This window comes from Marmota flaviventris, chromosome 19 (assembly GCF_047511675.1).
Source record: "Marmota flaviventris isolate mMarFla1 chromosome 19, mMarFla1.hap1, whole genome shotgun sequence".
NCBI lineage: Eukaryota > Metazoa > Chordata > Mammalia > Rodentia > Sciuridae > Marmota > Marmota flaviventris.
Window position 1 is genome coordinate 20,528,214 of NC_092516.1, and position 23,834 is coordinate 20,552,047.

Sequence of the window (23,834 nt, forward strand, 5' to 3'; positions counted from 1 at the left end):
ATCCCTCCTGCCCAGCCTGAGCCTGAGCCTGAGCCTGCCCCCAGGGAGCAGGCGGCTCTGCCCTCCTGTCCTTCCTCATCTGGGCAGTCAGAGAAGCGTGAGCTGGGTGCACGTGCCCAGACCTCCTGACTCTCGCTTTCACCCCTCCAGCTGACGCTGACCCATGTGAAACGGGTCACATGTAACCTGACGCAGGCTAAACGCTCTTCCTCTTGGGCCTTCAGGACACCTGCCTGCTGCCCTCTGGGTTGCTTTATCTTCTTAACTCAGGGGTCCTGAGTGGCAACAGACCCCTTGTCATTCTAGCATGACCCTTTGAGGATGGAGTCTCACCCCTCCTCTCCCTGCATTTTGTCTTCTGCCCTAGGCCACCTTCACTGAGGACCAGCTCTGGAGCAGCAGGGAGTGGGAAGGGGACCTGGACCCCTTGACTTCAGAGGGGAAGGTGAGGCCTGTAGGTGCCTGGAACTCTCAGGGTTCCTGCTGGCCCAGGGCTCCAGGCCAAGAGGAGGCTGGCCTGTCCTGGAAGCCTCTGACCAGTGCCTCCTGTCTGCATCCTACAGGTCTCGGATGAAAACTCCATTCTGTTTGAAGACATCGCTATGCAGATGGCTGCTCCCCCTCCCTCAATGTGGCCCAGAGGTAAGTGGTGGCTTGTAAAGAGTCCCCAAAAAGTGAAGCATGCTAGGAGACTAGAGGGAGGAGGCAACAGAGGACCTTACAGGACCCAACGTCCTTCCTCTTCTCTCATGTCTCCTGGGCCTTCCCTCTGCACACCCTCTTTCCCACCCAGGAAGGACACATGGTCCTGGCAGGCTGCCGGACAGAGGGCCCTACTTGGTTCCAGTGGGATTTAGTTAGTGTCAGGTGGCCTCTTGTTGGACACATCATGTTTTATTCCTGAGGTCATAGGTCAGGCTTGTGCCCATGCTCCCCCTGCAGTGGCTCCCCACGACACCACTCAGAGCTGCCAGCGGAAGTTGAGCTTGCAGCCTGCCATCTTCTCAGCATAGTGGGCGTCAAAGCGCTCATTCTGGGCCACAGTGAAGGCAGATTTCCAGTCCCCCACGATGCCTGGGGAGGGAAAAAAGGGGCTGAGTCCCCCCCACACAGGTGGCCCCAGGTGGCTCAGGGGAAGCTCTGGCAGCTGCTTCCACACACCCTTCTGCAGCCACCCACCCTGGCCAGCACACACCTTTCCTCATGAAGGGAGAAATGTTGTGGTCCATGATCTCAGTCGGAAGGGTGCTGTAGTTAGCCATGGGATTCTTCTTCATCTCCTTGAAGGATGTGTGCTGAATGATGTGATCCACGGTCTCCTCTGACACGGAATGCCCCAGAAACTCCAGGATCTTTCTAATCTCACTTTTGGGGTTCTGAAGCAAGGCACAGGCTCTTCAGAGGGGGCTTGGATTTCTTAAGGAGGATACACAACAGAAATCCCCTCTCTGGTGTTCCGAGGGAGCTGGCCCTTCCACTTGGAAACCTCTCAGCCCCAGCTGCTTCACTCTGGGCCTGTTTCCCTGGACCCACTCCTTTTAGGGTCCAGGACTGAGCCCTGCTTGGTGTCTTATGAGACAGGGCAGGGAAAGTCTTTTTTCAGGAAATAGGTCCCAGGGTTGGCAGAGCCCCGGGCATGTGCAGCTGAGCCAGGTGCTAGGAGATGAGGGCTGTGCTGGGTCCTGAGCTGGGCTGGCTCTGTGGTTCCATGCCAGGAAGGCAGTGTGGGCAACCCTGGGCGGGGTGGGCCTGCCAAAGGGGAGGGTCCTAAGCCTTGTCAGGAACCCTGAGGTTCCAGTCCCCTGGGTGGGACATGGAAGGAAGCAGTGGCAGGCAGTCTCACCTCCTTCAGGTCTTCATAGAAGAGGTAGAGCACCGGGTGGGTGCGGCTCAGCTCCCACCACTCCTGCACGTGCTGGTACCATGACCCATAGGACACTGGGGAAGGGGACCAGCAGGGTTTGGTATGAGTTTTAGGTGGGCTTCCTAAACTCCAGCCCTCTCCTTCCTCCAGATTGGGGCCCACCTTTTCCATCCATGAACTTCTCCAGGAAGCTGTCCCAGGTGCCAGGGTCAGGGTGCACCTTGGCCATTTTGTAGAAGTTGTAATAGGAGACAGCCACGTCCTTTGCATTGCGGGCAACATAGATCACCTGCAGGGACAGACGACACCCACTGCCAGCTACACCACCCCACGCACACACCCCAGTTCTGCCTCCCTCCTGCCTGCCTGGCCCCCTCACAGCACCCCTGTGGAGGGTCCCCTCTCGGCTTGACAAGGGAACACGCTGCGGCCTTGAGGCTGACTTGCTGGAGACCTCAGGGATGGCTATGGCAGCTGGGATCTGAACTCAGCTTTGATGGGAGACTCCTGGCTGGTCCCTGGAGTCATACTTCATCCTATCTCACCCCTGGGATACCACCACACACCCAGATGGAGAACAAGGCAGGCAGGGGACCCTCCAGCCCTGCTGTGAGCCTCTGAGCACCAGGCTCCCCTGCCCTCGGGTCTGCACTGAAGAGTCTCGCTCTCCTCGTCTTGGCCCTGCCACAGTGAGGACAGGTGGCCTTCCCACTTGTGCAGAGACAAAGCTTGAAGAGGCTTTTCCTGCAGAACAGGACCAAAGCTGGAATGGCCTAGTGGCCTCCACTGCCACTCACCTTGACCTTCTGATCCAGCAGACTCTGGGGAAGCAGGCCCAGGGGCAAGTGTGTCTTGAGGAGCCGAGGGGAGGGTGTATCTTTCAAAGTTTCCAGACCTAAGGTGCGGGCAGCAGATTGGTGAGATGGAGCCCAGAGTGACCTTCTTTAAGATCTTTTGCCCCTGGATTCTGCCACACACCTGATGGGACCCCTGGAACTTTGAACTCAAGGAAGGGTACACGCATGTAAATGGGTGCCCGGTGACACTTCCCTAGGTTACCACCGTGATAGATCATCTCCAGTATCTCGCTCAACCATGTGGTGCCTGGAAAGAGAGAGAGGCAGATGTGAGCAGGGTGAAGGGCTGGGCCCTGGAGACCAAGGTGGGGACTGCAGCCTCAGTGGGGGAGCAGAGTGACCCTCCTTACTTACCAGACTTGGGGTAGGTGCTGATGAGCACATCATCGGGCCAAGCCTGGAAGCTCTGAATTGGCCCCACCATCTCTGCAAAGTACTTGATGAGCGGGACCCCCTTCACATTGACCAGTGGAGGGCGGGAGGTGTCCTGGACCAGTTCCATGCTGCTGAGTCAGGGGCCAGCGCCTGCTCTGCTTCTCTGAATCCTTTCATAAAACAGGATTTGCTGGATTGTTGCTTTGAGATAGGGACACTGAGGCTGCAGGGCGTCCTGTGATTTGCCCAGCTTCTCTAAACTACTAAGTGGGGAGCTGGGATTGGAAAGAAGGTCTAACTCCAGTGCCGTGGTTCACAGCTCAGGCTGCACTTTCTTATTACTTGCAGAACATGACCCCAGTGCCTTCCCACAGCCCAGAACATTGTTAGCAATATCAGGGGTTAGAGTCCAGATACACAGATTTGGAAGCTCTCCCAGTGATTCTAGTGATTTCTTCAGCAGTTGAGAAATTCCTGCAGGCTCTGCCTGTTCCTTTTTGTTTGTTTTTCATTTGTTTTGTATTGTCTGTGGTGCTGAGGGTGGAACCCAGGGTCTCTTGCATGCTAGTCAAGTCCTCTACTACTGGCCGTGCACTAGCTGCCCTGCCCATCCTAACTCTTAACATGCAGCTCATTGTTCTTCCTCCCCTGCTGAGACACAGCCCTAGTGGGCTCATCTCTGATGTTCCCCTCTTGAGTCCCTGGGCCCTTCACATCTGGAAACAACTCAGGCCAGCCAGGCCTGGGATCCCACTTGCCCACCAAGCTCCATCTTGGTTCCAGGATAAACAGGACAATTGAGCAGCTGAACTTGGCTGGTGGGCCAGTCTTGCATGTGAATGAGCAAAACTGATCACTCAGAAAAAGAGGGGAAGGGGACTCCGGCCAGGCTGGAGTTGTCTATAGAGATGGGTGGTCTATTGAGATGTGGGAAAAGAACTGGGAGTTAGAATTCCAGTCAAGGGATCAAATAGGTGCCCGATCAAATGAAAGGAGCACCTGGAAGATGTTGAAGATGTTGGAGATGCTGGGCAGGGACCCGGCTTGTGTCCTCCTGGGCACGCCGGGGATTGGTGGAGGTGTGGAGTGGGTACTGCAGAGCTGTTTTCTGTGGGTCCACAGTGGGAGGGGTGAGGAGCCAGTCCTGGGAATGGCTATCTTCTGGAAGGAAGGTGGGGTTTAGGAATGGGTACATCAGGGTTACCATCCTTATCATTCTGTTGGATCCAGGCATACACCTGTCTTAAAATCCAACATGTGGGTTTAACCTACAGGAAACAAGAGAACTGAAATGAAGAGAAAGAGCCCAAGGATCAGATGGTCCCTCAGCTGTGATCTGGCTACTGCAGGGCTCCCCAAACTTTGTCCCTGCAGGGAAGGTTAACAGATGGCTTTTTCTAATAGATCATGTCAAGGGAGGGGAGGGGAAAATGGGGTGCAAGGCCACTCACCTTCCTGCTGGCTCGTTTGGTCTCAAGGCACCCAGGGCTCAGGGGAGAGCAACCTCAGGCATTTCTGGAACTGCAGGCTCTGAGAGCAGGGCAAGTCCAGAGTGCTGAGTGGGCAGGGTGAAGGGATGGGGGCGGAGCAGAGCAAGGAAGTCTGTTTTGAGGCAGCATGGGATAGGAGAGAAAAATTATGTCGGAGCCTAATAGTTCTAGGAAGAAGTGAGTCCCTGCTTCATGGCTCCTGAGTGACTTCAGAGACATTGCTCACAGCTGCTGAATGGCCCCACAGGTGCTTCTTTCCCTGGGCTTGCAGGGGCCTCCAGAGACAGACATGAAGAGGCTGGGGCACAAGAGCCACAGGGCTCCATGTAAGGGAGCTCCCCAGCTCCTCCTCAGCCTTTTCTCTTATTGTTTGCATTAAAATCCAGTCTCACTGGGCACTGGAGGTCAAGGGGCTCTGAGTCATGGGTGTGAGTCTCCTGTGCCTTCCCAGAATAGTGTGTCCTCAGAGGTAAGCTGGGGAACGGGATTCAGAAGGGATAGGTAGGGGGATGCTGGACACATGGTTGGGCCAGTGGCCCCTCCTCACACCTCTTCTCCCTGTCCCATGTCCCAGCAAACAACAGAAGGTATCATTGCTCAAAATTCATTTTTCTTCCAGTAACTGGGATTGAACCTAGTGGCTCTAACCATTGAGCCACATACCTCGTCCTGTTACAAACTTTTTTTCTCATGGGACAGGGTCACACCAAGTAGCTTATGGTCTTGATAAGTCCTGAGGCTGGCTTTGAACTTTTGATCCTCCTGCCTCAGCCTCCTGAGCTACTGGGTTTATAGCGTGTACCACCAGGTCTGTCTCACTACTCCTAATTGTACTCAATAAAAGCTGTCCAGTTTCTGGTAGAGGGGAGAGGGGACAGAAAAGCAGGGGCAGTGTTAGGGAGGTGGAGGGTCAGGTATGCAGTGATCCCATGGAGACAAGATGTGGTCACATGCAGCCTGGATAGAGGCAGCTAGGAAGGATGTGCCAGTATTACCCCTCACCTGTTCTCATTCCCAGCCATCCTCTTCCTCCTCAGTGTCCACCTGGCACACTCAGATCAGGTCACCCCAAAGTAGTGACTTCACACAATAATCAAGAGTGCAGCTGGTAGGAGATGATACAGAGTCAGGCTTCTCAAGCCCCTTGTGGCCCTGGCCCTGGGGTCTAAGGACTCAGCTGCCCCAGCCTGGACTGGACCACTGGGCCCCTCTCCCCAGAGCTAGGCCAGGCTGGAAAGAGGACAGCACTCACCTAGGACATTGGCCCTCAGGGGCAGAAGCTGCCCTGGCTCTTCCTGAAGGGACTCCTCTGCCAGGCAGATCACATGGGCCCTAGAGGAAATCCTTGATGAGGGCAACAGAGGGACACTGTTCATCCCATCAGAGGTGGCAGGCAGGGAAAGGAAGACAGGAGCAACTCACGTGTACTGAGAAGTAGAGCCAGACCTCCATCTGTTAATTTGTTAATTATTATGCGACCATATTCTCTCTGCTATCTCTGCTATCCTCTTTTTTGAGGTTTTTTTTGGGGGTGGTGGTGGTATTGGGTATTGAACCCAGGGTCACTTGACCACTGAGCTACATATTCAACCCTTATTATTTTTAATTTTTTAAATCATTTATTTATTTATTTTTGATACCAGGGATTGAACTCAAGGGCACTTAACCACTGAACTAAATCCCCAGACCTTTTAAATATTTTATTTAGAGACAAGTTCTCACTGAGTTGCTGAGGGCCTTGCTAAATTGCTGAGGCTGGTTTCGAACTTATGATCCTTCTACCTCAGCCTCCTGAGCCACTTGGATTACAGGCTTGTTCTACCTCACCAGGCTTATTTTTTATTTTGATACAAGGTTTCACAAAGTTGCTGAGGCTGTACTCCAACTTCCCATCCTCCTGCATTAGCCTCCCAAGTTGCTGGGATTACAGGTGAGTGCCACCACACCTGGCTACTCTCTTCTGAAGCAGTGAACATAAACTTCCTTCCTGGAGTCTACTGTGAAGAGTGGGGGAGCTGATCACAAGAAAAAAAAAAATCTATATATATTGTAAAAAAAAATCTAAATTTATATTTATAATAAATATATTTTAAAATATATACATTTATATACAATAAATATGAATATCATATATAACATTACATATCACTTATTATATATTACATTTTATATTATAACATATAACGTATTAATATTTATATATAGTCTATATAATATACAACAATATAATACATTATAACACATATGTATTAGGGTTCTCTAGAGGAACAGAATCAACAGGAAGTATGATTATAAACAAGAGATTTATCAGGTTGGCTTATGCGACCAGAAGATGGATAGTCCACAATGGCTATCCGTAGGCTGGAGAGCTGGAAGAACCAGTAGCTGTGCACTTCAAGAGGCAGAAGTCCCAGAACAAGATGGATACTGGTGCTACCCTAGACCAAGACCGACTGCTTCTGGAAATTCCCTGGAGAAACACTGGCAGAGTTTGGCTTTGGAAGAGTGAAGAAGTGAGGGTCCAGTATCTTCAGATGATCAAAGCAGCAATTAAGAACCCATTCCAGAATAATCGAGCTTGCCTCTGCTGCTGCTTCCTTGTTCTTCCAACTTTAATTCCATCCAAGCCCCCATCCTATTGGGTGTGCTACCCACAATTAGGGAGGATCTCCACTTCAGTTGGCTATCCCACATGCCAATCACCCTAGACACACCCTCATTGACACACCCAGAAGCTTCTTTTTTAAAAAAAAATTTTTTTTAGTTGTGGACAGACATAATACCTTTATTTTATTTATTAGTTTTTATGTGGTGCTGAGGATCAAACCTAGTCCCATGCTAGGCAAACACTCTACCAACTGAACTATAACCCCAGCCCCCCCAGAAGCTTCTTAATCACCAGCATATTTTAATCCAATGAAGTTGACAATTCAAATTAACCATTACAATATAATACATTTTATGAATATATAAACAATTATATTTTATAATATAATACATATATTACATTATAAATATAAATACCATATATCATATAAATACCATATATAGCATATAAATATATATTATGATACATATTATATATAGTAGTATATATAGTTTATATTCTTTATATATATATATATATATATATATATATATATATATATATATAAATATATAATATGAAACAAAAATACATAAGGGGAACATTGGGCCAATCGCTGAAGTGTGTACCTGCATTCCCAGAGATGAGAAGTGGACTCAGGATGACCACATTTTCTTGGTCAGCCTGGCTAATTGGGCAAGACTCTGTCAAAATAACAACAAAACAAGTGTTGGGATGTAGTGTTGTGGTGTGAACTGATCAACACAATAAGTTACTAATACTGGTTGTGTAAAGCAATTGCTGTGATTAAACTACCTGATCACTTGTAACAGTTCCCTCCTTGCTGGAGCGACAAGCATGGAATCACTATGGCTCTATGAGCAAACAGATGTGGCTGAAGTTACTCCATCTCAGCTATTCTAGACTCCTCCTTAGTTTTTCTGTTATTGCCCCCATGAAGAGACAGCTGCAGGACCCACTTCTGAGAAAACAAAATGAGAGCTGTTTTCTGCTAAATTAAAAAATATATATTATCCTCTGTACTTTGTACCCCACAAAATGTACTTGAACCCAGGATGTACAACCACACTGTGCTTGAACCCAGGATGTGGTTGTCTGACGGCTCTGCTAACTGCTTTTTTCAGCCCTTGTACCCTGCTTGCTTGCAATTCACAGATTCCATAGGATGTGGTTTTTCTTCCTTAAATATTGGAACCACGGACAACCTGGCACACTTCTGTCAAAAGGATGTTTGGGCATGGCAGAAGTGTCCCTGGCCAGGTAATAAAGCTCTCTAATTTGTTTCAAATTCAGTCTTTGAGCATTTTCTGAGCGGTCTCCCTATAACAGTAGCTCAGTGATACATTGCCCCACATTCTATCCTCAGTATCAAAATAAGCACATAAATTGGGGAAGCAGGCCGACCACAAGGAAGAGCTATAGTTTTGGATGGAGCCAGGGAAGACCTCCACAAGAGGGTGGCACATGGTCAACGCTGAAGGTCTAGGAAAGAGCCTTTCACACAAGAGAAAGGGCAAAGGAACTGTTAATAGTGGTGGGTCCGAGGACCTGCAAGTACTACCCTTCCCAGGTTAGAAGTGGGGGCAGAGCAGCTCAAAGGTGTGAACTGCCTGGTCTCTCAACACCTTAAACCCAGATCATGGGAACCCTAGCCCCCCATCCTAATGGGGGTGGATCTCACCTGCATCAGGTATCACAGGCATAGCAGAACTCTTTGCCCAGCTTCCTTGCTGTCTCCATGGGGTTCCACTTAACAATTCCAGATGCTGGGCTGTGTCAGAAGCAATGTGCAGAGATTCCCCCCACCCACAGGGCCATAGTTCTATGCCCATGCATGACTCCAAGAGGGACAGGAGGAGTGTGAGTGCAGTCAGGCCCACTCAAATCGACCAGGAAGAACAATAACATTGGGATAGCTGAAGCAGGGGACAATTCCTGGGCCCACCAGTTAGGCAGTTGATCCTAAGGGCGGCCACTGCAGACCCTAAGGCCTGCATGAGGAAGACCATATCCCTGGGAGGAGAACAGATAGAAACCTGTGAGTCTCCACCCCACCAGCGCCCGACTAGGAGAGAATCCCTAACCATCACTGGCCTCCAGGCCCATCTAGAGCCTCCTCACAAGGGCTTCAAGCCCAGCCTCCAGGCTTCACCACATTGCAGGCTTGTCTTACTACACTTGCCAACCTTAGGCCCTGAGTGCAATTTCCCAGTGGTGGGACCCTTCCCTACCTGCTTAGAGTTGCACAGGGTCGACCTCCCTATCCAGCCCTTTAGGATAGACCCTCCCATATATCTATTACAGCCCCCCCCCCCCAATATAATCTGCCCTTTGCCCCCAAAGAGCCTGAGGCCTCCCAAAGCCTGCCTGTCTGGAGGAAGACCCTCACAATCCTACCAAGGCCTTGTCTCTTTGGTCTACCGGATCCCCCACCCTTTTCTTGCCACTAGGGGGGTTGACAGTGAACCCCACGCAGTTGCAAACCCCATGCCCAGGATTCAGGCAGTAGAGCAGGTAGATGCCTAAGACACGCCCCGGCTTTGCTTCGCCTCCCAGAGACCCATAGGGACTTTGTGTGCCAGGGGTGTTAGAAATAAAGACGGACATGCCACAAGAAATCAAACTATGCTGGAAAGTGGGTGGCCTAGGCATTCACTTCTGACAAAAGGGATTGCCACAGAATCTGGCTAGGAGGCACAACAGATGGGCAGTAGGCCGGCTCATATACCCAACGGCCTGCAGACCTTCACCCTGATTGGAAGACTCAATGGTACAACCCTTGGGATTGGCTAATATTAAAATCGGGGCGGGCAAAAGGGAAAAGGCATAATTAAAATGGTCACAACTGAACTCCCTAAGACTGATACTATATTTTGAAAATGGACCACAAGACTTTCTGTTTCTCACAGGGGCTGAAGCTGGGGGTGAGTTTCTGTGTCCTAGGACCCCTGGAGCAGGGAGTGGGAGGGCACCTGGAACTGAAAGATGCTTGCTTCAAAAATCTCCTTGGAGCCATTGGGAGGCACCTCGGAGGCCCCAGCAGGGCCAGCTCTTTCATCTTCTCCCAGCCAAAGGAGCTAGGTGCCACAACGCTGCCCTGGGACTCAGGTAGGCTACCAGCACCAACCAATGGGCACGCGTTTAGGCAGGGTTCCTTGTCACACAGACTCTGATTGGCTAACGCCTGGTCAGTGCTTAACCCTTGTCTGTTGGATCCCCCACCCCACCCCTGCCCCACCCCGCCACCAACTGAGGACTTGAACTGCAAAGTTGCTGATGTCTTGCTGCGGGCGTAAGTACATGTTCCAGTGGAAGTGACTCCAGGAAGGATTGAATGTAGGCCATCCCAGATTCCAGACTCTTCTTTTTAAAGAAACTTGGTGAGGAGTGGTTATGGGGAGGTATGTAGGAATGACACCAGTCCAGTAGTCTCACAACGGTTTCTGGTAGACTGGTTAATCCCAGGATCCTTGGGCAGACTTGGTCTTCATCATCTGATCAATAGATAGTGATAAGAAGTCCCTTAAATTATAGGTTTCTTGAAATATGATGTCTCCCTTCATCAATGTATTGAGTATTTAATTAACAGTGCACAGGTAGATTTACAGGTTTCCCAGGAATTGGGAGTAACAGGCCTGGAAGAGAGACAGTCATCGAGAGTGACAGGCTGGAAAAGTATGCAGGATTTCTGAATTAAAATCCTGTTTTTTGGTCCTTCATTTATGTCTGCATTCTATCTTTTTATTATTTCTCCGATTACTACCTCTTCTCACCCACAAGCAGACATTTATCACTTTATCTTAAGAGGCAACTAGGAACAAGGTCTGACTTCTCTGGCTGCTTCTGGCTGACAAGGAACCATGAGCCAGCTTAGCCAGGGATGGAAAGTCCTGTCCTGATTGATCTTTAAGGAGAAATAGAAAGGCCAGAATTTGTTGGTTGTGGAATCATCATTCTTTGATAGCCTGGGCATGTGAGATACTAGCCCACCACAGCAACAGATCAAATAACAAAGAAGTATTGCTATGTAGAGTATAAAGGCTAATAAAAAGAAAAAGCTGTGCTGGAACAAGATGTTCCAGAAAACCCGGAAGTTAGGAAGTCATTGAAACTTTGGGCAGAATCAGACAACTTATTACTTTGAAAGTCAAGGTCTTGTAGAAGACACAGTTCCAGAGTTATCAGGGGTAACACAACATTCCACTGTAATAATGGCACCTGTTCCTTCTGGTGCTGCAGGTGATACATCCAGGGCCATTTGATCTTGTAAGATGAGCTTTCTCATCACTTTCATCTCATTGCTCAATAGTGAAATGTTCTGAGAGGGTTTTTTTTTTTGTGTGTATATTTGCTAGAGAGCTTGATATGCCATCTGCAAGCCCAGTTTGGGGACTAGAGACAAGCCAGATGATCACTCCAGTGAAAGACTGCTTGTTCTCACCAATGCTGTAGGTTTGGGAAGTTGGCTGGAGAATCTATAGTGTTAATTCACATGCCTGTACCCAAGGATATCCTCATGCTTATTATCCAGCCTGGAGATAACCATGGCCAAAGATGGGTATCATGTAGTCATTAGGTGCCATTTGTCACTGGCCATCTCATTCTGTCCTCCACTTCCAATGGGTGGCAAGCCTATAAGTCTCTTTCAGTGTAGTCCTAAAATGACAGTTTTCTACAGGAGTCCATCCTGTTTTACCTAGGGAACTACTCCAGGGATAGACTGCTTTCTTTGTTCCCAACAGTGAGCTGCCTGTTGGCTGACCTGTCTCGTAGTGGGTGTTAGCCAAATATGTTTATCCCACATTTGAAAATATACTGTCAGAGATCTATAATTATCATCTTTTATTGTAGATATATTTGGGGCTTGAGGTAGACAAGGCTCAACGTAATGCCACATGTGAGTATTAGTCTCACTAAGAGAAATCTTTTCTAGGGCCTTCTTGATGTAAGGTCTCATTTATAGGCCACTGGAAAACATTAGATCTTGTTGTAAGCTGATCTAAAGGTGAGTCTTTCTCCAAATCATGAGTAAGATGTTGTCACTGGGTTGTCCTTTTGACATACAGATTGAATCATCAGGAGTCAGAAGAACTGTTTCCATATTATAATAAAAGTTTTTGCACTTGATCTAAATTAATTAAAGATTTAATATTTTTTTTTTTTGCATTCTATGTCAGTGACATATATGAAAAGTATTCCATAAAGCATTTAATTAATATTTAGTTGGAGAGAAGTTTTAGGAATAATTCTGATTCTCAACAGAGCAATAGGTAGTAAACATGTCCAGGACTCAGAAGATTCTTGGCCTAGTTTTGTCACAGTGGTTTGGATTTTTTCCCCAGGGCTGAGATAGCCCTATCAAACACAGCATTTCTTTCTTCATCATTTCTTTTAGATCTCTCTCTCTCTCCCAGGCTTACATTTAGGATTTAAATCACAGAGTCTATGAGATTTCAAGGCATATGGAAAACCAGTTAAGGCAAAAAAAAAAAAAAGTCTCCCTTTTAAATCCCAGCCACTTCTGAGTTGGCTGGCTATCTTATCTACTGGATGTCAACCAAGAATCTTATATCCAGGAAAATTAAGCTTTAGATTTGATGATGAAATAAAAACCTTCTATGATAAAAGAATTTACAGTTCGAGAGTCTGCACTATAGAACATCCTCGGCAAAATATTCCATGATGAGGAAATGAAAAACAACAATGAAAATCAGCAGAGGGAGGTATTACACTAAAGGAAAAAATAATCAAAGGAGAATCCAAGTCAGTTAAATACCAAAAATAAACAAGAATAGCTGGAAATACAAATCATGTCTCAATAATAACCAAGAATATTAATGGCCTAAACTCACCTATCAAAAAACGTAGACCAGCAGATTGGATTTTAAAAAAAGACCCAACAGTATGCTGCCTCCAAGAGACTCATCTCATAGGAAAAGACATCGACAGACTGAAGGTGAAAGATCTAGAAATAACATACCACTCACACAGACTGAGGAAACAAGCAGGGGTTTCCATCCTCATATCAAATGAAATAGACTTCAAACCAAAGTTAATCAAAAGGGATAAAGAAGGACATTTCATACTGTTCAAGGGAGCCATACACCAACAAGACATAACAATTATAAATATATATGCCCCAAACAATGGAGCATCTATGTTCATCAGTCAAACTCTTGTCAAGTTCAAGAGTCAGATAGGAGAGCCCGCCTGCACCATGACACAGGGCCCAGAGTTCCAGAGGCAGAGCCCACCCGCCCTGTGCCACTGCGGCCTGGAGTCCTGGGGCAGAGCCTGCTGGCCCTGTGCCTGCAGCCCAGAGTCCTGGGGGAGAGCCACCCCATGCCCACACAGAGAGCCACTCCTCACTGGGGTTCCTTATTCACCAAAGTGTGGCTCCACAGCCCAACAACAGGATACATATAGGCTTGAGGTTGCAGAGGGAGGTATTACACCATGAAACTGGGATATCACTACTTCTATCAAGTGACAACAATAAGGACCTGGTAAGACATCACCAAGGTTTCTGTGGCCTGGCTGCACCAGAGGTTTCTCTACTAGGGATGCTAACAGTTATCCTGTTGCTGCAGTAACAGGGAGTCTTGCATGGGGTTGCCTATCTCTTGTTTCTCTAACAGCCAACTTCTTATGATTACCCTCTCAGTAGTTATATAATCTAATACCTCCATATTCTCACATCCTACTTCATAAAACATCTCAACCTCCTGTCCTCCCTTCCACCATCAGAAACTATAAATCATTATGCAAACCTATTGACTACATGGTTGAAGATAACTGAACTCATCATTTCTGATTATAGTGACAAAACTGTAAATGTAAAAATAGAAGCTAACTGATAGCTGCATGTTGGGTACATTGAGTGCTGTAATATTGATCTCTCCCTTAAAAGTGAGATATTGGTAACCTGCAGGCACACTATAAGACAACAGGGCAGAAGCTGTTATACCTCAGATCTACACTGCAAGAGAGGAAGACGCATAGATGTCATGAAAAAAATAAGGGAGGAAAGTGTCCAAACAAACCAAGATACCACAACAATAGAATCCATAGATAGTGCATTAGGTAAAATGTCCGAGAAGGAGTTCAGAATATACATAACTAAAATGATTTGTGAATTAAAGAACATCCTAAGTGAGCAGATACAGGCAAAAATCAATCACTCCAACAAAGAGATAAGAGAACAAATTCAGGCGACCATTGATCACACCAACAAAGGGATAAGAGAGCAAATACAGGTTGCAAGAGATTATTTCAAGAAAGAGACAGAGATACTGAAAAAAACCCCAACCAAACAGAAATTAATAAAGAAACAATAAGCCAATTAAAAACTCAATAGATAGTTTTTAATTGGCTTATTGTTGTTGCATCACCAACAGACTAGACCACTAGGAAAACAGAACCTCAAACAATGAAGACGAAATATATAATCTTGAAAATAAGATTGACCTCACAGTGAAGATCATAAGAAACCATGAATAGAACATCTAAGAATTATGGGGTACCATCAAAAGACCAAATTTAAGATTTATTGTGATAGAGGAAGGTTCGGAGATTCAAACCAAAGGAGTGCACAATCTATTTAATGAAATAATATCAGAAAATTTTCCAAGCATGAAGAATGAATTGGAAAATCAAATATAAGAGGCCCATAGAACACCAAATGTACAGAATTATAACAGATCTATACCAAGACACATTATAATGAAAATGCCTAGCATACAGAATAAGGAGATAATTTTAAAGGCCATAAGTGAGAAAAATCAGATTATCTGTAAAGGAAGTCCAATTTGGATCTCAGCATATTTTCAACCCAGACTCTCAAAGCCAGGAGATCCTGGAACAACATATAGCAAGCTCTAAAAGATAATGGATGCCAAACAAGAATCTTATAACCAGAAAAATTAAGTTTCAAATGTGATCATGAAATAAAAATCTTCCATGATAAACAAAAGCTAAAAGAATTTACAGCAAGAAAGCCTGCACTACAGAACATTCTTAGCAAAATATTCCATGAGGAGGAAATATAAAACAACAATAAAAATATGCAAAGGGAAGAACTACAACAAAAGAAAAGCCAACCAAAGGAGAAACCAAGTCAAGCTAAATGCCCAAAATAAACAAAAATGACCAGTGATACAAATCATGTCTCAATAAAACCCCTAAATGTTAGTGACTTAAACTTGAATATTTATGCCCCAAACAATGGAGCATTTACACTCATCAATCAAACTCTTCTCCAGTTCAAGAGTCAAATAGATCACAACACAATAATTCTGAGTGCCTTTAACACAACTCTTTCACAACTAGATAGATCTTCCAAACAAAAGCTAAACAAAGAAAATATAGAACTCAATAATACAATCAATAACTTAGACTTAACTGACATATATAGATTATATTATCCATCAACGTGTGAATATGCTTTCTTCTCAGCAGCACATGGATCCTTCTCTAAAATAGACCATATGTTATGCCACAAAGCAAATCTTAGCAACTACAAAAAAGTAGAGATACTAACCTGCATTCTATTAACCACAATGGAATGAAATTAGAAATCAATGATAAAATAAAAAATAAAAGCTACTCCAACACCTGGAGACTAAAATAATATGCTATTGACTGAACAATGGGTTGCAAAAGACATCAAGGAGGAGATTAAAAATTCTTAGAGGTAAATGAGAACACCAGTACAACATATTAAAATCTCTGGGACACTATGAAGACATTACTAAGGGAAAAGTTCATTGCATGAAGTTCATTCCTTAAAAGAAGAAAAAGTCAACAATTCAACGACCTAATATTGCATCTCAAAGCCCTAGAAAGAGAAAAACAAATCAACCCCCAACACAGTAGGAGACAGGAAATAATTAAAATCAGAGGTGAAATCAACGAAATTGAAACAAAAAAAAAAATGATTGAAAAAATTGACAAAACAAAAAGTTGGTTCTTTGAAAAAATAAATAAAATTGATAAAACTTTAGCCATGCTCACCAAGAAAAGAGAGAAAACTCAAATTACTAATATCTGTGATGAAAATAGAAATATTATTTCAAGATAATTTCTAATTATCTTGAGAATTTCTACTCTAATAAAATAGAAAATATCAAAGGCATTGACACTTTTCCAGAGGCATATAATATGCCCAAACTAAATCAGGATAATATACACAATTTAAACAGATCAATTTCAAACAAGGAAATAGAGGACACCATCAGAAGCCTACCAACTAGGAAAAGCCCAGGACTGGATGGATACACAATTGAGTTCTATAAGACCTTTAAAGAAGAACTAATACCAATAATTCTCAAACTATTACATGAACTAGAAAAAGAGGGAACACTTCCAAACACATTTTATGAGGCCAATATTACCCTGATTCCAAAACAAGACATACACACATCAAAGAAAGAAAACTTCAGACCAACATATCTAATGAATATAGATGCTAAAATTCTCAATATTCTGGAAAATCAAATACAAAAAACATATCAAAGAGATAATGCATCATGAACAAGTAGGGTTCTTCCCAGGAATGCAAGGTTGGTTCAACATACAGAAATCAATAAATGAAATTCATCACATCAATAGACTCAAAGATAAAAATCATATGATCATTTCAATAGATGCTGAGAAAGCATTTGATAAAATACAGCATCCCTTCCTGTTCTAAACGTTAGAAAAACAAGGGATAACAGGAACATACCTCAATATTTTAAAGGCTATCTATGCTAAGACCCAAGTCAACATCATTCTAAATGGAAAAAAATTGAAAGCATTCCCTCTAAAAACTGGAAGAAGACAGAGATGCCCTCTGTCACCACTTCTATCTAACATATTTCTGGAAACTCTGGCCAGAGCAATCAGACAGATGAAAGAAATTAAAGGGATACAGATAGGAAAAGAACAACTCAAATTATCACAATTTACATATTATATGATTCTATACCTAGAAGACCCAAAACATCCCACCAGAAATCTCCTAGAACTAATAAATGAATTCAGCAAAGTAGCTGGATATAAAATCAACACCAATAAATCAAAGGCATTTCTGTACATCAGTGACAAATCCACTGAAAGAGAAATGAGGAAAACCATCCCATTTACAATAGCCTCAAAAAAATAATATACTTGGGAATAAACTTAACAAAAGAGGTGAAAGAACTCCACAATGAAACTACAACATACTAGAGAAAGAAAGAAGACCTTAGAAGATGGAAAGATCTACCTTGTTCTTGGATAGGCAGAATTAATATTGTCAAATGGCCATACTACCAAAAGCACCATACAGATTCCATGCAATCCCAATAAAAATCCCAATGACATTCCTTATAGAAATAGAAAAATCAATAATGAAATTCATCTGGAAAAATAGGAGACCCAGAATAGCTAAAGCAATCCTCAGCAAGAAGAGTGAACCTGGTGGCATTACTATTCCAGACCTTAAACTATACTACAGAGCAATAGTAACAAAAACAGCATGGTATTGGCACCAAAATAGACCTGTGGACCAATGGTACAGAATAGAGGACACAGAGTCCAACCCATATAACTACAGTTATATTAGACTAAGGTGCCAAAAATGTACATTGGAGAAAAGTTAGCCTCTTCAACAAATGATGCTGGGAAAACTGGAAATCCACATGTAACAAAATGAAATTAAATCTCTATCTCTCACCATGCACAAAATTCAAAGTGGATCAAGGACCTAGGAATTAAACCATAGACCTTATGCCCAATAGAAGAAAAAGTAGGTCCAAATCTCCATCATGTCTGATTAGACTCCAACTTTCTTAATAAGACTGCTATAGTGCAAGAATTAAAACCAAGAGTCAATAAATGGGATGGATTCAAACTAAAAAGCTGCTTCTCAGCAAAAGAAACTATCAGTGAGGTGAATAGAGAGCCTACAGAATGGGAGCAAATCTTTACCAGAAGCACATCAGATAGAGCACTAATCTCTAGGATATATAAAGCACTCAAAAACCTTAACAGCAAAAAAACAAATAACCCAATCAACAAATGGGCCAATGAACTGAACAGACACTTCTCAGAAGATGATATACAATCAATCAACAAATACATGAAAAAAATGTTCAACATCTCTAGCAATAAGAGAAATGCAAATCAAAACTAAGATTTCATCTCACTCCTGTCAGAGGCAGCTATCAAGAATACAAGCAACAATAAGTGTTGGAGAGGATTTTGGGGAAAAGGCACACTCATACATTGCTGGAGTGATTGCAAATTGGTGCAACCAATCTGGAAAGCAGTATTGTCATGAGCCATCCATGTGTGTGAGCTATACTCACTGGAGAGATATGAGGAACAGGTCAGGCATTGCACACTGATTGGGCTGTGCGATGCAAGTGCGCCTTTCTTTTTGCTCTGCCTGTGATCCCACACAGCACCCGAGATGGGTGTGACTTGCTAAGATATCTATCAACTTGCTGACCACAAGACATCATTAAAAAAAAGACTCCACTTTTCAAACCCTATCCCCTGCCTTATTTGGTAAAGAACATTCCATCGAAGCACCTTTGTGTGCCCCCTCTATAAAATAAAGAGATTCCAGGTGCACACTCTCTCTTTCCAGTGCTGTTCAGCATGGAAGCTGACCCTTAAGTTCACAGAACAATCCCACTCTCAACCTGAGAAGCTCATGTCCGTGTGTTGTGTGATTTCTTCACTGTTTTCTTAGTTTAATGTTGCAACCAGCTCTTCTGAACCCAGCTCATCTCATCAGCGCAGGCACCTGGCAAGAAGGATGGAGATTCCTTGGAAAACTGGGAATGGAACCACCATTCGACCCAGCTATCACACTCCTTGGCTTATACCCAAAGGACTTAAAAACAGCATACTACAGGGACACAGCCAAATCAATGTTCATAGCAGCATAGTTCACAATAGCTAAATTGTGGAACCAACCTAGATACCCTTCAGTAGATGAATGGATAAAGAAAACGTGGTATATATACACAATGGAATATTACTCAGCATTAAAAGAGAATAAAATCAGACATTTGCAGGTAAATGGATGGAGTTGGAGAATATAATGCTAAGTGAAGTAAGCCAGTCCCAGAAAACCAAATGCCAAATGTCTTCTCTGATATAAGGATGCTGATTCATATGGGGATGTGGGAGAGCTTGGGAGGAATAGATGAATTTTTGATAGGGCAAAGTGGTGGGAATGGAAGGGAGCAGCATGGTGGTAGGAAAGACAGTGGAATGAGAGAGATGGACATCATCACCCTAAGTACACGTATGAAAACATGAATGGTGTGACTCTACTTTGTGTACAACCAGAGACATGAAAACATGTGCTCTACTTGTGTAATATGAATTGAAATGCATTCTGCTGTCATATATTACAAATTAGAATAAATAAAAAATTTGATAAGATTGTCTTAAAATGTAAATTTAAAAAGGAATCAACAGCTAAAAAAAGAGATAAAAGATTCTAGGTATGAAACTGTATTTTAATATAAAAAGTAAAAGAAAAATCTTTAGATAAAAATGTCATTTATTTGATAAAGTAAAAAATTGTAAAATGCCTAAGTAATTTACATGAGGTTTGTGGAGGGTAAATTTCAAAAAGTCTGTGTGTAATTGGCTATATGTAATTAACACAATCAGTTAAAGTCATTTAAGGTTTTTTCCCTGTTTTAAAAAGAAAATTCCCAATCTTTGGCTGAAGGCCTTGAAGAGTGTTTCTGTCATGGAGCATGCTTACAGAAACAGATAAGAAGAAATGGCATCTATTACATTTCAAAAGAAAATAGACTCCTAGGACAGTTGTTTACATTCAAAAGGTGGGGATCCATGGTTAATTCATCTTCCTAAAAAAAAAAAAAAGGCTGAGAGGGTGGGGGCTGTGGCTCAGTGGTAGAGCACTTGCCTAGCACACGTGAAACACTGGGTTCCGATCCTCAGCACCACATAAAAATAAACAAATAAAATAAAGGCATTTGTCCATCTACAACTACAAAAAAATAATTTAAAGAAAGAAAGGCTGAGAGAGGAAAGGAAAACTGACCCTTTTCCCAGACCAGTCAAATATTAATGTAGATATAAACCAAAACCTCTCTGTGTTAATGTAGTAAGGATTTCTCAAAACATTAATCTGCTCTTATCCAACAAGATAATTTCTTGTGTCTGTTAAGTTGTATTATTTAGAGAAACTAATCTTAAAGGAATTAAAATTTGTACAATTCTAATTAAACAACAACTGCTATTTTAGATTATTATACTGCATTACTAAGTCAAAATTTTTCTTTTAAAGCTAAACTTGGATAATACAAGAACATCCGTGTAATGTGGTGCTCTTACTGGCTTCTTTGTGTTCTAAAAGTATTCCTATACAAGTTTTTAAAAATATAAGCTTTAGGAGAATATTTTACCAAACTGATGTTTTCCAAAGTAAAGTTCTCTATAAAAGTGGTCACTTACAGACTTCTATAAAAATAACAAATTTAGTTGGAAATTTATGTCATGTAATGTTTTGTAATTAGATAAAAATAATCTGTCATAAGTTGTAAAATTCTGTGTTACTCTTTACACCGGGATGGGAACTTAAATTACATTTTAAAAAGCCACCAAGGAGATCCTGGTTTATTTAAAGGTTGACAATATGGGTCATAAAGACACTTTGCCACTTTCCCACAAAAGGGGGTTTAAAATCTCTTGTTGGGTTCATGTTTCAGATGTAATGTTAAATTATGTTAACCGATTCACATAGAGTCAAAAATGGTATATAAAACTATAAAATACTGTTTGAGAAAAAAGTCCAAGATTAGTTTCAAAACTGAAACACCTTATCTAAGATCTGGCAAGAGGCCACCTCACCTGAGTGAAGACTCTGCCTCTCACCTTATTCCATGGTAAGATAACCACTCAAGTTCATTTAAAGGTAAGTTCAAAAGATAAATTTTTGTTATAAGGATTACTGTAATCTTGAAATAATCAGGAAATATAATATATAGCTACATTAAGTTTTGGAATTACAAAAAAATATGTTCCTAGATTCGTAGCCATTGTACAAACTACATGTGTTTACTCATATTAATATCATTTTGTGTTTTCCTTATAAACTGTATAATTTTGTCTATTAGTGCCTTATATAAGTACAACTTCTAATATCACAACCTGAGTTAATTTGAGTTAATAGGCCATCACCTATAAGACAGACAAGACAAGAGGTAAGGCTGACTTCCAGTACTTAGACTAAACACATTTGATGATTTTGCTGCTCACCTTATTATTAAAGGCAGGAGTTGAGTGATACTATTGGTGGGGGCTGGGCCTTCTCTCTTTGTGGTACCATTTTCAGTTCAACAACAACATTGATTTTATTTTTTTTTTAATTTTTAATTTTTTATTTTTATTTATTTATTTTTTCAACATTGATTTTAGAATCCTCACATGCTTGACAGGTGACATTTGCTAATTTTCCTGGTAAAGTAGAAGATACATATTAAATCATTTCCTAGTACTTAGCTGCTTTTGACTGCTGGGCCATCCTCTATAATTTAAAACTGACCATGCTCCAGCCTATACCAGTTCTTATTTTGGATGGTTTTGTGATCAATATCCTATTGTCCACCAAACTGGCATCCCTTAAAATCCTCAAGGCCAGGCTATTGTAAGACAGGCTCACTTTTCCCTTAAGTTAAAGTTACAAAATGAGTGAGATAGAACCCCCCCAAATTGTCTGAATTGTGCTCCTTTGTTTTAAAATTTTAAAACTGTGATGCTAGATGTGTCATTCCTGCTAAGCGCCATGTGACTCCCACTGCACAGGCCCATCTGGCTTAGTCTGGTGGAGAGGCAAACAGGGCAATGAATTGGACTAGATCTGGTAATAATGTGGGGTAGAGGCCATGCCTGTGTCTTTCCAGAAGGTGCAGCTCATCCTATCTGGGTACCTGAGTGTGCTGTTCACCATCATCATGGAGAATCTTGAACCACAGTTCAAACAACTAAAGAACCTGAATATCAGGCTGAGCAGATGGTCAACCAGCAGGGAGATACTAGATCTCTAGCCACCATGTCTGTGACTCTGCTGGCTTTATTGACCTGTCAGGTAAGTAGGGTTCATCAGGAATCCTAGTGGACTTATTTCCCAGATCCACCTTTAGAGCACCCAGCTGTGTGTTCTGGAGAATCCATTCAGGATTTACTACTGATACTGTAATGATGGGAGGTTTTTCAGATAAGCATATGACACCTGTTTATTCAGTTGGCTTTAGTTATACTGGATAGAGTGGGCATCTACCTATATGTTGGTCCCACAGTAAATATCTGGCTGTTTAAGAGTAGCTCCAGAGGGAAGGTCAGCATATGGGGAAGCCAGGGTAGCCATTATCCCTGGCCCCTGGGATTTGAAAATGTATGTCCAGACAGTTACAAAAATGGGACTCCCAATGACAAAACTGTGTTTCCCACAAAGCATCCACCAACACCTTACTGCCCTAATCATGCTACAACGGAATGGGATGCCTTTCCTAAGGTGGGGGGAGTGTGCCAATTTTGTGCCAGTGCAACATAACATCTCTGGCAGCAGTGGCTTTCTTCTGGAGTGGTCTCACAGATTTGATAAGGTGCAGCCACATCAGAAATTTATGACTCCTGCAGGATTTGTAAGTAATGTTCTGACGTTCATTAGTGGTGGCATACAAAGAGATCTGTGGTGTTTGATAGCCACTTTAGATTTTATCAATGATATTGGCAATTCTCAAGCTGATCTTCTGGACATGAGATGTAGAGTAATTCCTTGCCATGATCTTCAAGCCTATGTGCGATCCCCTTGTGTTTTAACCTCTGGAAACGGAAAAGTAAGTAGAACCAAAGAAAAATGCCAAGTAACTTGTCAAAACTGCAATCTAATACTAATTGTATTACTAGCTGTAATAGAGGGCAGGGTGTGCTTGTGTTATACCATTCCTCTTTTATTATGACCCCAGCTAACATTTCAGAGCCCTGGTATTCTGATACTGAAGTTCAAGTTTTACTACAGATTTGTTTCCAAGTAGAAAGACACCAGCATGCTCTTGGTTGTTGTATTTGGAATACTTACTTTGATAGCCATTTTGGTCTCTTCCATGACATCTGCCATAGCCTTATGCAAAAACATTCAAAATGCTCATTTTCTTAATGATTTGGCTCAGAATACTAAAGCCCTGCAAAACCAGGAAGATATTGAGGAAAATATAGAAAGAAAATTAAATGCCCTGGAAGCTTTGTCATAAATATAGGAAATGAGCTTCTTGCTTTCAAGTTCAGACAGTGGCTTTACTGCCATGCTAACTACAAATAAGTTTGAGTTACCACAGAAAAGTGTAATGCTTTTCAATGGGATTCAGAGAAAATTAAAAATCACTTAATGGGCATTTGGCAGAGAAATAATGACAGTCTAGACCTTGTGGAAGTACATCATCACATCCAGGTTATTCAAGAAAACAGGGATGATCTTGTGGCTTTCATATGGCTTGCTAAACAAATACTTTTTTTTTTACCTTTGGCTTTTCAATTTATTTCAGATTGGCTCTCTGCTATTCGCCTAAATGCTTTCCCTTTGTTTAATAAATGGGACAAGTACTACAGCTGAGTATGCTTAAAACATC

General features: G+C 42.9%; 1 protein-coding gene and 1 pseudogene across 3 annotated transcripts; one reads left to right on the forward strand and one right to left on the reverse strand.

Annotated features, from left to right (window-relative positions):
- Window positions 1-23,834, forward strand: part of LOC114103109 (SAGA-associated factor 29-like) — a 103,137-nt pseudogene that overhangs the window by 14,639 nt on the left and 64,664 nt on the right.
- On the reverse strand, window positions 874-4,654 carry LOC114103131 (sulfotransferase 1A1-like). 3 transcript variants are annotated; one of them, XM_027948743.3, is made up of 9 exons: window positions 4,548-4,646; window positions 4,096-4,254; window positions 3,076-3,266; window positions 2,843-2,968; window positions 2,662-2,759; window positions 2,027-2,153; window positions 1,844-1,938; window positions 1,196-1,376; window positions 874-1,074 (listed from the first exon to the last, which is right to left on the reverse strand). In XM_027948743.3, exons 3-9 carry the CDS (start codon window positions 3,221-3,223, stop codon window positions 962-964), a joined length of 888 nt encoding a protein of 295 aa, XP_027804544.2. In that variant the 5' UTR covers window positions 3,224-3,266; window positions 4,096-4,254; window positions 4,548-4,646; the 3' UTR covers window positions 874-961. The 3 variants fall into 3 exon arrangements, with proteins under 3 accessions (XP_027804544.2, XP_027804543.2, XP_027804542.2); XM_027948742.3 differs by having other exon boundaries at window positions 4,096-4,257; window positions 4,548-4,643; XM_027948741.3 differs by lacking the exon at window positions 4,096-4,254 and having other exon boundaries at window positions 4,548-4,654.